Raw genomic sequence first — 16427 nt, 5'->3', positions numbered from 1 at the left:
GGTGTGATCGGTGGTTCAGTGTTCTCTTGCTGTTCTCCTGTTTGTCTCTGTGCTGTATCTGTGACTGGGTGGGATTATTAAACTGGTACCAAGAAACGACTTCAGATAAGGCTTTAAATCTAAAATTCTATCTCTTTCTAATACGTGAAACTGCTCATTTTTCTGTCATTTATGTGGATAATTTAGAGCAGTGGTTCTCAACTGAGGGGGAGGGGCGCGAGCACATCGGGGGGTCGTGAGCAACATTGCCGGGGGGTGTTTGGAACGAGGAAGCTGAGAGGGGGTGTTCAGGCACAAATGAAGTGTGTTAGCAACGACTGTTGTAAATCACAGCATTATACAGACCCTGTGTAAGTACTAGGGCTGTGTACCAGCAAGAATCTGGTGATACGATACAAATCACAATACCAGGATCATGATACGATATATCACGATATATTGTAATACTGTTAAAAAGGCAATTTTTTGTTTGTTTCTTTTTTAAAAATGATTATTTCCTTGAAGAATTGAATTACACCAGAAATCTGCACAAATACTAAACACATTTATATTTGATCAGAACAGGATCTAATGTTCTATCACAAAATGTCCCTGTGTTCAAACTGAAATTGTGTTTTACAGACATTCCAGTTTCAGATCCTGTTCAAATGTTCAGATTCTATTTGTTCAAAACTAACATCAGAACAGGATTTTAGTTCAAGCCCAACAAAGGAACGAACATCTGCCTCTTTAGAATGCTTCAGATAACCATTATTTAATACAACAGTGTTAAATAATAACAAATAAAATATAAACAAAATAGAAAAGCAAAAAACAAAAATGAACCTCTGCAATATCTGCATTTGAATAAATATCTAAAAATATCGATACAGCACTTTTTAATATCGATACAGTATTGTGAAATGAAAAATCGCGATATATTGCAGAACCGGTATTTTCTATCACCCCACCCTCAGTGATATGTTTTAACATGACTGTTTTATGTAGATTTTCTATTTTTGTAAGGCCATGTGATCTACTCACACTACGTCCACCCCGGTCTAAATGCATTGTCCATGTTATTAGTGTTAAAGACACTTATCAGGGACATGTCTGACTTGAACAATAGAGTCACAGAAAAATGTGCATGTTTGAAGGATAGACAGCGAAAATTACACATACAAAATACATGACTGAAAACTCCTACTGTGTATTTTTATTTTTATTTAAGTTAATATTTTAAATTAGTGGTGTATGTGCTTTGGCATATCCTAGTGGTGGTATGTGGTTATAGTGCAGCTGAAACTGACTGGATACTGCACCACCAGAAACATAATTTGACCAGCTGCCACTGATTATATGTGATCTTTGGAAGTAGATGCCAGTGGAAATTCACTCTGGGTGCCCTTTAAGGCAGTGTTACGTGGCCAGGCAGTGAATGAATGGTGCTGTGTGACTGACAGGTGACTCACAGCTGTGGCAGGTCGCTCCGGTGTAGCCGCTGCCTGAGCAGTTGCAGTGGAAAACGGTCCAGGACTGACTGCAACGTCCACCATGTTCACAGCGACTGGGAGAACACCTGAAAAACAGACAAGGATGCACTTAGACTGAACCGTTCAAAGGGTTTTAGGGTTTCATTTTGGTGTCGAGAACAAACAGACGTCAAGACAGATTGTTTTGAAAGCAGAAGAATGAAAAATTCCACTTGGGAGCCTAAACATTTAGAGATTATTTTAATGGTGTTGAATGTCTTACTCAGGCTTGAGTCAAAAGTAAATCAGTTTAATAAAGGATGTTATTAACAGAACTGAAAAACAAGCATCTACAGCCAAATTACATGAGTTTTACTGATGAATCCATGTCGCAGAAGATGACGGTGTTTCTGCAGAACAAACACGTGATGGTGGCGAAAAGCTGAGAAACTACATTTTACCAGAATTATTTAAGTCTACTGAGAAGATTAGATTTTAGATCAGTAGATAGTGATGTTCAATACCATAGATTTCTGATCTGATCCCATACAGAGTAAAATTCAGGCTGGTATTGGTGACACCGATGCTTTGTACAAATGCACTTAATATCTAGAAAATCTACAAAAATAATTAAAAAAAAATAGTGTATTTCAAATCCTAACTTCATAAAGAATACCAGACATAAGAACTATAATAAAAATGAAAAACTGCACACTGATCGTCTTCTTGGCTCCACACATGACTCTTTTTCTGTTCTGCCATTGTCTTCTACAGACTGAGTCAGAGTTACTGACGCAGCACACACTTACCCAGGCGGAAGAAGAAGTAGTTCCCACCCATCACGTATCATTTGGACCAGATCCCAGTAGTTGAGCTACTTTGCACTGTGTTCCTGATATACATGACCTCAGATGACCCAAGTATCAAAAGTACTGATATTTTCATTTGAGAATTGATTCTAGAGCAGGGCTGTCAAACTCATTTTGGTTCAGTTCCATATTGAGCCCAATTTGATCTGCAGTGGGCCAGACCAGTAAAATAATGACTTAATAACCTATAAATAATGACAAATCCAAGATTTTCTTTTTGTTTTAGTACAAAAAAAACCCCAATTAAACTATGAAAATATTTACATTTTACAAAAAAGATGTGAATAACCTGAAAAAACAGAAATTTAATTTGAAAAATTAGTGCAATTTTAACACTATTCTGCCTGGACTTATTATTTCTACATGTCAATTTACACACAGTGTTCCATAAACATTTGGGAACAGGCAGAATATTGTTCAAATGTTGGAGTTTGAAACTAAAATTTGAACAATTTCTCCAATATTCCACCTGTTATTATGAACACAACTCCAGATCCCAGTGGATCCATAAATGCACCAAACATTTAGGAACAGGCAGAATATTGTTACAATTGCACATTTCAGGTTGTTCATCTTTGTTTTTATTTATGTGTTTATTTGCATTTTTTTGTGAAAGAATAGTTTTGTAAATGTAAATATTTTCACAGTGTAATGTGATTTTTTTTCACTTACATTTTTTCCACAGAATTTTTAACAAAGAAAATGTGTATTTGTCATTATTTCTGGGTTATTGTGTTGTTATTTTGACTGTAGATCACATTGGTCTGTATGTGGAACCTGAACCAAAAGGACTTGCACAACCTGGACTGTTCAGGTTCATTTCTGCACTTTCATCCTGCAGGGCCGGAATGGAACCTTTGGCGGACCAGATTTAGCCCCCGGGCCGCATGTTTGACACCTGTGTTCTAGAGTGTAAAGATCTGGTATTGGAGACATCGATATTTCAGTATCAGTCTGTTCATCACTATTAGTAGATTCTTTTGGTCCCAGTGGACGTTAGGATCAGGTTGTTTTGGTTTAACCCATAAAGACCCACAGATCCACCGACGACTAAAACCACTGACTGATGTGAACTGTTTAACACCTGCTGATCCACTAATTCTGTCAATCCATGTCAATAATTGGTGTAAAATACAGTTCATCATGTCATGGTCATCAGATATGAACATTTGGACGTCCAGAGGCTCCATAGTTACCGTGGAAACACCGTCATCTTCTACAGCAGGGTTTCTCAGCCTTTTTTTAACCAAGCCCCACTAACGACATCATCCGATTACTGGAGCCCCCGTAGGCCCAAAAGGAAATGTGTGTGTGTGTGTGTGTGTGTGTGTGTGTGTGGGTACTTCTACAGTAACACAATGGACCTGTATGTGGAGGACGTGCTGGGTTATAGCTCTGCAGATAAAGCTGTGACAAAGTGAGAGTGAAAGTGAGCTCCCCTCACTTTATCATTGAGTATCTGCTGGCCCCCGAAAACAAATCGACGAAAGCAAATTGATGGGGGTGGGGTTAAATGTGCCGGATGCCCACCCCCCCACTCAGGGACCTCAATACATAATTTAACAAGTAATGCAACAGACCTGTATGTGAAGGACATGTCCATAAAGTTGTGAGAAAATAAAAATGAGCTCCCCCCCCCACGTTATCATTGACTATCTGCTGCATCCTGAAATTTGCAACTGGGGGGACAATATACCCCCCCTCCACTCACAAACCTCAGTCCAATCCATGAGCGGAGGATTTATAGTGTTATAAACAGTAGCCGCTAACGCACACACATGCACCACACCAGTGTCACTCATGACCCCCCCCCACACACACACACACACACACAATCTGCTCATGCCCCCCCAGGAGAGAGTCCGAGTCCACCCCAGTTGAGAACCATTGTTCTCCAGCATCGATTCACCGGTAAAACCCATGGTGTTGGATCAATACCTGTGGATGGACACACTGGGTTTCTGTTCAGTTAATAACAGACTGGACTGAAAATGTTACTTTTTCTTCAGTTTTCTCTGTTTCTGATAAAATAACCTTCAACTTTAATCTGAGCTTTAATGAACATCTACATGATCACTGAATCAAATATTGGAAAATACATGCTGTTCACTTAAAATTCTTAAAATACGGAGCATAATATGAATAAATGGTGAGAAATCACTTAAGAAAGGTTAAAAACAGAGAATTCCTTTGGGAACTGCAACAAAAGCAGCTGAGTCTTTTTGGGTTAAAACTCTGCTCAAACATGAACCTAAACTTAACCCTAAAATGGGACGCCAGTGAAACTGTAAAAATGTGTGAAGTACATCCTCTGTTTAGCATTAGCCAGTCCGTTAGCTTGACTCAAATTATTTCTTTATAAAAAAAATTCCATCTGAGTAGCCTCTGAAAAATGATGCTGGTAATAAATATTAAAATGAATGCGGTGCATAATGCGTGTTCATTAAACAGGCTAAAAGCTTTTTAGGTGATGGTTCTGTGAAGTGTGTTATTTGTTCCGAAGCTCAGTGTGAGTAGGAGGATCAGGACTAATGTGTAGCACAAAGACTGTTCATATTTGAAGCAGGTCATGTTTTCTTCTTTGGACGCTGTGTTGTGGCAGGTTGTTGAAACTAAAAAGCTTTGTTTCTGATGACGACGACGGGGAAAACAGCCACAAGTGTTGCTCAACTTCTCCTTTCTCCTTCTTTCTCGCTGATGAGTCTTCAGTGTTTTCAAGAGAAAACTTTCTAACTGGCAAAAGAAATCAAGTCACTTGGAATGACTTGCAAATTCTAACATCAATTTCAGTTTAACCCATGAAGGCCCAGTGCTACTTTTGTGACAGTGACCAAATGAGTTTTTCTTTATTTATAACCTTTCTCATTGTGATATTTTACACAGTTTTTTTTGTTTTTTTTTGCATTTTTAAGAGAAAATCGTCTATTTCCCCATATTTATTGTACTGATCATGTAGATGTCCATAAAAGCTTAGATTACAGTCGAGGGTTAATATGTCAGAAACAAAGAAAACTGAAGCAAAAGTGACTTTTTCAGTCAAATCTCTCATTAACTGAACATAACCCCAGTGTTTCCATCCACTGTCACTGATCCAACTCCATGGGTTTGACTGGAGAATCACTGTTGTAGAAGATGACAGTGTTTCCACGGTAACTACAGACACACTGATTATTTTGTTTAATTTTATTCATTTGTTATTTTACTTGTTTTTGTCCATTTTGTTGCGTATTTTCTTTCTTCCATTTTGTTCAGTTTGTGGCTTGTTTTGTTCATGTTACTTATTACTTTGTTGATTTTGTTATCACATTTTGTTCATTTTATTGGTTAATTTAGCTGTTTTTGTTCATTTTGTTGCTTGATTTCTTCTATTTTTTTTTTTTTTTTTACTTCATTTTATTTAAATTTCACTTATTGTTTTCCATGTTATTTATTATTTTGTAAATTTTTTATTCACTTTTATTCATTTTACTTATTATTCAATATAATCCCAGTGTGTCCATCCACTGTCACTGATCCAACTCCATGGGTTTGACTGGAGAATCAATGTTGTAGAAGATGATGGTGTTTCCACGGTAACTACGGAGCCGCTGAACGTCCAAATGGGTCATATCTGATGACCATGAAAAGATGAAGAACTGTATTTTTGTCACGTCTCGTCAACTGTGTCAATTTAGTCAGGCTAACCTTTAGTGTTTCTTGTTTTATGTCTCGTCGTAGGTTTTCAGTGTTTTGTCCTTGTTTTCTGATTAGTCGCTTTATGTTCAGTTAGAGTCGTTCCCATTTGGGCCTGTCTGTTTTATTTCATACACATCTCCTCCCTCTCGTTTCAGAGCCTGACCTCCCTTTGTGTGATTGTTAGCCCCGCCCCTGACTGATGTCACCTGTGTTCCCCTACCTCATGTAGAAATAGTCCTGTCCTCCTTTGTCTGGTGTCAGTTCGTCTTCAGTCTGCGTCATCTCGTCAAACGTCTCAACCAGGTTTTCCATGTTTGTCGGTTTTTCTTTAAGGGTTTTTGTTTATCGTAGTGATTCTTTTAAGTTGTATTTTAGGTCCTCCTTGGGAGTGCCTTTTGTTTCATCACTTTTGGAATATTAAAATACTTTTGTTAAATCTTCATTTTTGGTGAGTCGAGCATTTGACTTCACCAGTTTTGTGTCAAGGACGTTGTAATTTTACACCAATTATTGTTCAGTTCACATTTTATTTACAAATCATTTAAAATACGTATACAAGTTGTATTCATAATTTCCAGCAAGATATGATTTTGTAAAAAGGGTAACCCCAGAAGCTATCCATAGCTTATAAACGGGGGCCCAAGACATTAAGCAAAACTGTACAATTTAGTATGAAAACAATCCTTACTTCTAACTAATCTAAAACTGAACCTTTGCTCTAAAAACAACCTAAGGTAATTCCAATAAATACAGACTGTAAAGAATTTAGACACTATCAACACATCAGCACATCAGGTACATGAGGCAAAAAAAAAAAAAAAAAAATACAATAACACAGACTTAAATTGAACATATTTGAGAAGCAGTTTTTGTTTTGTTTCTTAAATATGGACTGGGATGCAGACTCTTTTATGGTGCTCTCAATCTCATTCAAAGTCTGTGGACTTTAACTGTCACACTAAGACTGGAGCAGTTCAGTTTCCCTTTCTTTCCCCTTATGTGATGTTTTTCTCTCGTGTCGTGTACATGAGTAGGTAAATAGATTGCAACGAGATGACAGTCTGTCATTTAGTCTAAATAGTACCTTATACATTACACAGGCTTTGACATGTATTGATAGGATTAGGGGATCAATAGATATTAAGTATTTTATACCAGTATATCAGTTTTGGTTGCCAGTGGATGTTTGAGTCTTTAAGGGTTAACCCACAGGTGTCAAACATGCGGCCCGGGGGCCAAAACTGGCCCGCCAAAGGTTCCAACCCGGCCCATGGGATGACTTTGTAAAGTGTAGAAGATATTAACAGTCAAGGGCATCAAACTCAAAAACAACAGCATAATAACCTAAAAATAATGACTCCAAATGTTCCTGTTGGTTTAATGTGAAAAAAATAATATGACATCATGCCTCTAAAGAATGGCAACACCAATTTTTTTTTCTCTTTGATTTATTGCAAAAAACATTAAATTTTGATATCCTTTAAGAATAAAACGTCAATAACCTGAACAAATATGAACAACCTCAAATGTCTAAAGAAAATAAGTGTAATTTTAACATTATTCTGCCTGTTTTGTGTCCTGGTAGATCTGATCTGTAATGCACATGTAGAAATCATAAGTTGAAGCAGAATATTGATATATTTTTTTCTTATTATTTCTTCTTATTTTTCTTCAGAAATGTCAGTCAATTTTCAGGTTATTCACATCTTTTTTATTTGGATAGTTTGTAAAATGTAAATGAATTCAAATTTAATCTCATTTTTTGCTGATAAAAAATTTGGAGTTGTCATTATTTATAGGCTATTCTGCTATTATTTAACTGGTCCGGCCCACTGGAGGTCAAACTGGGCTGAATGTGGAACCTGAAAGAAAATGAGTTTGACACCCCTGGGCTAACCACTTCATGAAGATAAGTTTGTTAGGGTCTAAAATCCATTAACATACTCATAGTGTAGATAAAACATGGCCTGGCATTCTGTTCTTTAACATCTGTTACTAAAATAGATTAATTTATTGAAAATGTTCCCCATGTGAGGTACACCAAGGAACAATTATGAACACATTTCAAACTCTTCTGTTGGAAAATGAATCACATTTATTCAAAAAGTCCATTTGTGTCACTGCCAAAACTGTAGTTAAAGTGACACCAACATGTGCTGAGAGGTAAAACTAATTCTAACTCTGACTGTGACAACTAACAAAAAACAGAAAAACATGCATTTTATGGGTGAAATGACTTGATCCACCACTCCCACATTTAAAATGTCCTTGAGCCTTTCCACCACAATGACTATTACAACATGACATAATTTCAAAAAACATCTATTTTAATGCGTTGTTCGGTGAACCCATCCTTCAGATTTGGCCAAAATTCATCCATTTTCCCACATGTCACACGTCAAGGGCACATGTCACCCCCTTACTCATTGAGTTACACTGGCTACCCATAGCTGCCCGCATCAAATTCAAATCTTTAATCCTAGCCTACAAAATTCTCCGTGGGTCTGCTCCTGTCTACTTAGGTGCACTAATAAAAGCTTATGTCGCCCCACGACCACTCCGCTCGTCTGGGGAACGTAGTCTGGTGGTCCCCAGACCTTGTACAAGACAATCCAGGCTCTTTTCATGGGTCGTTCCACGTTGGTGGAACGCTCTACCAAGTGCTACAAGAACAGAGTCATCCCTGCCTATCTTCAAGAAGCTCCTGAAGACCCAGCTCTTCCGAGAGCACCTCCTGTCCTAGCACTTTCAAACATTCCATTTTAAATATTCTAATAAGGTTTTTCCAGGACAACCACAGATTCTTTCACGATTATCTCTGGACCTGCTGCGGTGGTCCGGCCTCTTCCCTGCCCTCATCATCACCACTCACTTATCCTCAACCGCCTCCATGTGTCTCCCCCTACTCCCCCCTTCTCCCCCTCTCCCCCAGTCCCTATCTCTATCGCTCTCTCTTTTTCCCCTTCTCTACTCTCTCTCTTTAACCCCAACTGGTCAAGTCAGTCGTCCATCCTCCAGGAGTCTGGGTCTGCTCCAGGTTTCTGCTGTTCAAGGGAAGTTTTTCCTTCCACTGTCACCAGTCACAAGTGTTTGCTCCAGGAGGATTCTGTTGGGTTTCTGTAGAATTGACTTAGAGTCTGGTTTTGACCAACTCTATATATAAAATGTCAAGAGATAACTTTTTTGTGATCTGGCGCTATATAAATAAAATTTGATTGATTGAGTGATTTAATTGGTTTTCCCCTTTAAGTCGCTTTGGAAAAAAGCGTCTGCCAAATGCGTAAACATAAACATAAACATAAACATAAACATGATGCAGCTGAACCACCACTTCCGTTGCACTGATTAGTGAATTTGTTGACAACATGTAAAACTTACAACAAGAAATCCCCTATTTATCAAATTAAATGCTCTAAAACTACACGAGCCTGTCCACCTTATTACTCTTATCATAATGTATAAAGCCCATGACCACATGTTCCTCTACAGTCTACAGGAGATGTTTGAGTCCAGGCAAAGGAATTAGAATTTAAGGGGAACTGAAATTTACAAGTAAATTAAGTGTAGAACAAACATATAAAAACAATGTATCTCGGTTGGGGGGGGGGTTTCATCTGTGGAATAATCTGGAGCAAAACTTCAAAATGTCTTCTTCAATTTGTGCATTTAACAGGACGTATAAATCCACTATAATATCAAAATATTGAACATTATCTGAATAAGTGAAAATCTAGTTATAACACAGAAGTACACATAAGACAGTACAAATAAGACATTATTGTAGTTAATTGGTTATCATGAGAAGAAGACATTTATTGATCACTGTATTTGGAGTAAATATTTAAAGTGCATATAAATATTATAGTCTATATTAAAAACGGTTGATTATGCAAATCTGATTGTGTGTGAGGTGACTAAAAAAGTGTACATGAATGGCTTGAATGGATGTTTTGTGTTATTGTAAAAATATACAGAGGAAAATGTGTGTTAACAAAGCAAAGGAAGCGGCTCTAGTCTGATTATTAGTTTGTAAAAAGTGGGTGGAGCCAATAAGTTATACTTCTTCCCACTCCTTTTTGAACACAGATTTTTAAATTTTTTTTTCTGTTTTGACCATGTTGTATGATTCTTTATCTGATGATTCTATGTGCTTGAAATAAAACTACTACTACTACTAGAGTTCAGAGTTTCTCCTTTCTCTACATAATAATGCATTTAATTCAGTCAACTCATGTAAGAATATTTATGACGGTAGCAAAACCCCTTTAGATTTTAGTGTCTAGGCTCTGGAATCCCTGCTCCCCACAGATATTCTACATTCAGGTATTTGGAAGTGATGGATAAATAATTCCCCCTTAAGTGTTGGATAAATAATTCCCTCTTAAGTGTTGCTTGACACTGGTGATGTGATGTCTTCTATGTGTGGGCACTGGCACCAGTTGCTTGTGGCCAATCTGCTTGTGCCCTGAGGCTACATGGACAATATATTATCTAGTGAAGCTGATGTGTGGCCCAGCACATACTGCCATTTGGTCATCCTCATTAAACATCGCAGCCATAAGTGACAGGACCGTCAAAGTCATGTTAGTTCAGTTCCACATTCAGCCTAATCTGAGCTAAAGTGGACCGGACCAGTCAAATAATATAAATAATGGGATCAGAACTGATAAATAATGTCAACTCCAAAGTTTTCTCTCTGTTTTTGAGTGAAAAAAGGCAAATTTCGTAATGAAAAGCTACATCTACCAACTGCACTTGAACATAACATGAACAACCTGAAAATACTCAAGAAAAATCAGTGCAATTTTAACAATATTACACCTTAGTTTATTATTTATGCATGTGCATTATAACTGACAGATCACAGTGGATCTACAAATACACAAAACACTGTTTCGTTTTTTTTAGTCTAATGTAGTCTAATCTAATCTAATCTAATCTAGTTTTATGTAGTCTAATCTAATCTAATCTAGTTTTATGTAGTCTAATCTAATCTAATCTAATCTAATCTAATATAATCTAATATGATCTAATTTAGTTTTATGTAGTCTAATCTAATCTAATATAACTGTATGTAGTCTAATCTAATCTAATCTAATCTAACTGTATGTAGTCTAATCTAATCTAATCTAATCTAGTTTTATGTAGTCTAATTTAATCTAATCTAATTTTATATACAGGGTGGGGAAGCAAAATGTACAATATTTTGAGGCAGGGATTGAAAGACAGTGTATGACCAATGAGTTTATTGAAAGTCATGAGAATTTATTTGCCACAAGAAAATGTCCATAATAGAAAATGTTTTTATTCTATGTGTCCTCCTTCTTTCTCAATAACTGCCTTCACACGCTTCCTGAAACTTGCGCAAGTGTTCCTCAAATATTGGGGTGACAACTTCTCCCATTCTTCTTTAATAGTATCTTTAAGAAAGTCGACATTGCTGTGTGATGTTCTATTGGTAGCATGTTCTAAAATGCCCCAAACAGCAGAATCCAGAGGGTTTAGATCTGGGCAAGAAGGCTGCCATAAACAGGATTCCCAAAAACTGCTAAAGTTGGATTTGCAGAAATCTTGTATTTTTCTGGCTGTGTGGGCTGGAGCACCATCCTGTGTCCAAACATAATTTCCATCTGGGTAGTTTGCTTTAAGCCATGGCAATACCTGGTATCTGGATGGATTTGGTTGGATCCTTTAGGATTTTGGATTTGAGAGCTTTAATAAAAGCCTTGGTACGTTTTTTGTTGCTTCCTCTACTTCCAGACTTTCTGGTAATAGTTTTGCTCATAGTCATTCTCTTCCTTCCATTCTAAACAGTCTTTATGGACACTCCAACTATTTTTGAAATCTCCTTTGGTGTGACGAGTGCATTCAGCAAATCACACACTCTTTGACGTTTGCTTTCCTGATTACTCATATGGGCAAAAGTTTGTGAAAAGGTATGGATAATAGTGTTAGGTATGATTATGACATCAGTATATGTTTGGTTTCAAAACAACTGACGTAGTGCCTGCTGAGAAAAAACAACTAAATGTTCATTGGAAATTTTGCTTCCCCACCCTGTACTCTAATCTAATCTAATCTAATCTAATCTAGTCTAATCTAGTTTTATGTAGTCTAATTTAATCTAATCTAATCTAGTCTAATTGAATCGAATTGAATCCAATGTAGTAACAAGCAGAAGACTGTTACAATTCCAGATACTTCTTTTAGTAAAGTAAAGTAAAGTAAGTAAGTAAAGTAAATTTTATTTATAGAGCACTTTTCACAGACAGAGTCACAAAGTGCTTTATCAATTCAAATCAGAATCAAATTAAGTTTACAGAGACCCAACAGAATCCTTCAGGGGCAAACACTTGTGATTGGTGACAGTGGCGAGGAAAAACTTCCCTTTAACAGCAGAAACCTGGAGCAGACCCAGACTCCTGAAGGATGGCTGTCTGCCTTGACCAGTTGGGGTTAAAGAGAGAGAGAGAGAGTAAAGGAGGAGAAAAGAGAGAGCGATAGAGATATAGAGAGACTGGGGGGGGGATGACACATGGAGTACATTATGATGAATACATAGAGTGTAGTCAGTCTGTGGTGGTCCTGGGTCAGGTGGGAGACTAAAAAGCCTTTTTGAACAGGAGGGTTTTGAGGTGTTTCTTAAAGCTCTGTACAGAGTCCATGGACCGTAGGTGTAGAGGCAGGTCATTCCATAGACGTGGTGCCACAGCTTTAAAAGACCTGTCACCGCGTGTGCTAAAACAGGTCCGTGGAACCATCAACAGGTGCTGTCCTGAAGACCTCAAGCTACGAGTCGAGCTGTAGGGCTGGATCAGGGAAGCAATGTATGCAGGGGCCTGGCCATGTAGGGCCCGGAAAGTTAGCACAAGAATTTTGAAATGAAGACGATATAGAACAGGAGCCAGTGGAGAGATTAAAGGATGGGAGTGATGTGGGTTCTCCTGTTTGTGCGGGTCAGGAGCCTGGCAGCAGAGTTCTGGACAAACTGTAGACGGGCCAGCTCCTTCTTGTTTAAGCATGTAAACAGGCTGTTGCAGTAGTCTAAGCGAGAAGATACGAAAGCGTGAACGATCATCTCGAGCTCATTTGTGGACACCATAGATCTGAGTTTGGAGATGTTGCGTAGGTGGAAGAAACAGTTTTTGACTAGGTGTTTGGAGTAGAATTCTAAAGACATGTCCTGGTCAAAGATGACACCCAGATTCCTCAGTTTTGTCTTTACCGAGGAACTCAGGTCTCCAAGGTGATGTTTGATCCCTGGGATTTTTGTGACATTTCAGGTGATTCACATTTTTTGTAAAAGGCTAGTCTGTAAATGTAAACATTTTTGTGTAACTGGGCTAGGAATCGCCGGGTAACTCACGATATGATACGACAGAATACGCGATACGTGGCTCATGATAACAAAAGAAGTTTATACCAGCTACATTTTAATAATTAAAAATAAAATGATACACAGCGAGAGCACATTGATAATCCATCGTACAACTATATATTGTGATAGTTTGTCATATCAATATTTTGTCACACTCCTATTGTGTAATTTTACCTTTTTTAAACTAAAACAAAGAGGAAAATGTGCGGTTTTCATTATTTATAGGTAATCATGATAGTATTTTACTGCTCTGACCCACTTTAGATTGAATTGACCTAAAATGATTTCAACATCCTTGACTGTTCATATTTTCTGTGTATTTTTTGCATTTCACAAATTCATCCCAGGGCCGGTTTTGGCCCCCGGGCCGCATGTTTGACACCTGTGGTCTAAGGCTATGTGTGGAGCAGAGTGAACTGGTGTTTACAGCTGTGAGTCTGCTGAAATCACTATGGGATAAAAACACAAACATACGGTTTGGACATGAAGTGTAAATTTACATGAGGAGAGACAAGTTCACTTAAATCCAAACACGATCAAATCAGATGACTGTACAGAATATGAATGGTGTGTTTTGTGTACATCACAGTCTGATATCATCTGTATTTCTCTCCATATCACTTTGATCTGAGGTAGGCTGGTCTCACTTCACATTAAACCCCCTTCCACTGCTGCTGCCTGTTTGATTTAGTCTCTTTACTGACATATTTCAGGTTCATATTCCAGGCAAACACTGCACTGTGTTTGTCTGACATCACTACTAACTCTTCAGATTGCAATATTTTTCCAGCCGAACCCACCAAATGTGCTGATTTGAAAGTTCTTATTGAACTGAAGGATGAAGTGTTTCCATTCTGGTTTTTATTTTACCGGCTGACAGCCCGTCAGCTGCTGTCGTCATGCAGCGTCCGTCATCGTCGTTTGTTATAAAAATTTCAATTGTCTTCTTCTCCGAAACTACAACTCCAATTGACTTCGAACTTGGTATACAGCTTCTGTATGATGATGTCAACAAAAGTTAGTGAAATTATTTGGATCTGGATCTAATTCTGGATTCGGAGCCACTTTGAAAAAATTCCCCATTATAACAGATAGGAAGTGGATGGATGCAATAACTCAGTAAATCTAAATGATCTCCAGTGTAAATGTCTCCAGTCCAGCCCTGATGGGGAGATGACCCAAACATAATGTCCACATGCTGATCAGGATCTTCTTCTGGATCTGGAACTGACGCAAAATTTAACATGGGCTCTTATGGGGAAAACATTTCAATCGTCTTCTTCTCCTAAACTCCAGTTCTGATTGACTTCAAACTTGGTATACAGCTTCTGTATGATGATGTCAACACAAGGGACTGAAATTATTTCCATCCGGATCTGATTCTGGATTTGGTGCCACTTTGAAAAATGTTCCCATTAAAACAGATAGGAAGTGGATTGAGCCAATAAATCAGTATCAATGATATCAAGTGTGAATTTGAAATTTGTACAGATCTGATCGGAATATGACCAAAACATGGACTATTTCTGTAATAGAATAAATACACAGAACTGGGTGAGAATAAATGGATCTGGATACATTTCCTAAAGCTTTGAATTTGGCCGGTAAGCTACAGGGCCATTGGTCCGATTTTTGCAATTAAGACAAGTTGGCATTTGTGGTTCTCACAGCACAGCAACACAACAAACAGAGGATGTGTTAGGGTAGTTTAAACCACTGCTAGAATATAAAGTAGGGATGTAACCATTACCGGTATAACAATAAACAGCGGTAAAATTCCCGATGATTAGTAGTACCGTTAACATCTTAATTATCATGATAACCGTGTTTAATTACCGCACTTTGAAGGAGAAACAGAGAGAAAGAGAGAGACTATCTGTCTATCTATGAAAAAGAAACTAAAACTCAAACTTGATCTGGAAAATGGTCGAACAGTGGCCATGAGGGTCCATCTTTAACGCACATTTGTATGTTTGATGTTTATATGTTAATATTTGAACGTTTCTGCCACAGAAAGTACATTGTGCCTATTATTTTATTGGTTTTTGTTTTTTTTTAAACACAACGTGGTTAAATTATTTCAGTGTGTGTATTAGTACTTTTTGAATATTTTGAGCACATTTCAACAATACCGCAATAATAATGATAACTATGGAAGTAAATCTGTTCACTCAGATTTTGAATGATAAAAGCCATTGAATTTCTAGCACTGATGTTTTTTGCTCTGAAATTAAGTATCTGAATTTTTTGCATTTGAATTTTTTGCTTCTGATTTTTTTTTGCTCTGAAATTAAGTATGTGAAATTTTTGGCTCTGATTTTTTTTAAATTCACAATTTATGAACACAGTTGAATTCAGAGCCAAAAAAATTCAGAAGCAAAATATTCAGATGCAAAAAATTCAGAGGCAAAAAATTCAGAAGCAAAAAATTCAGGAGCAAAATATTCAGATGCAAAAAATTCAGAGGCAAAAAATTCAGAAGCAAAAAATTCAGGAGCAAAATATTCAAATGCAAAAAATTCAGAAGCAAAATATTCAGAGGCAAAAAATTCAGATGCAAAAAATTCAGAAGCAAAAAACTCAGAAGCAAAATATTCAGATATTTAATTTCAGAGGAAAAAAATTCAGTGCTAGAAATTCAATGGCTTTTATAATCCATAATCTGATGGCACAGATTTACTTCCACAGATAACCGTGATAATTTTAGTCACGATAACCGTGATATGAAATTTTCAATCGTTACATTCCTAATATAAAGTAGATGAAAGGAGCTCAACCACATACATGTACAGAAACGTATGTATAAATGCAGCAGTAAAAAAAAAAAAAAAAAAATCATTATATGTCAGTAAAACACTTGTAGCATCACGTTATTAAATATTAAATACAGTTGGGGCGACAACTGGGTAAACATGTAGCCTGTCAATAACAAGTAAGTGCTACTTGTTATTCCACTGGTCTACAAATCAAACGCTCCCAGAATAAAAGTAGTGAAATTTGACCACGTGTGAGTCACTGATCCAGAATAATCCAGTCCTAAATGCTGGTTGGCTG

At 37.3% G+C, this 16427-nt stretch overlaps 1 protein-coding gene and 1 long non-coding RNA gene across 2 annotated transcripts in view; one reads left to right on the top strand and one right to left on the bottom strand.

The window, feature by feature from the left end:
• Positions 1 to 16427, bottom strand: part of LOC115436826 (contactin-associated protein-like 4) — a 262042-nt gene that overhangs the window by 115519 nt on the left and 130096 nt on the right. Inside the window, exon 11 of the mRNA XM_030159784.1 lies at positions 1452 to 1558. Within this exon, the coding sequence (XP_030015644.1) occupies positions 1452 to 1558 (107 nt within the window). The remainder of the gene's footprint in view (positions 1 to 1451; positions 1559 to 16427) is intronic.
• On the top strand, positions 3224 to 13234 carry LOC115437692 (uncharacterized). The gene is made up of 4 exons (XR_003937970.1): positions 3224 to 3290; positions 10176 to 10181; positions 12569 to 12577; positions 13225 to 13234. It is a non-coding gene; the product is annotated as an uncharacterized LOC115437692 (long non-coding RNA).

This window comes from Sphaeramia orbicularis, chromosome 17 (assembly GCF_902148855.1).
Source record: "Sphaeramia orbicularis chromosome 17, fSphaOr1.1, whole genome shotgun sequence".
In the NCBI taxonomy this organism is placed as follows: domain Eukaryota; kingdom Metazoa; phylum Chordata; class Actinopteri; order Kurtiformes; family Apogonidae; genus Sphaeramia; species Sphaeramia orbicularis.
The sequence above is the reverse complement of the archived record's forward strand: the minus strand, read 5'-3'. Positions and strand labels throughout refer to the sequence as shown.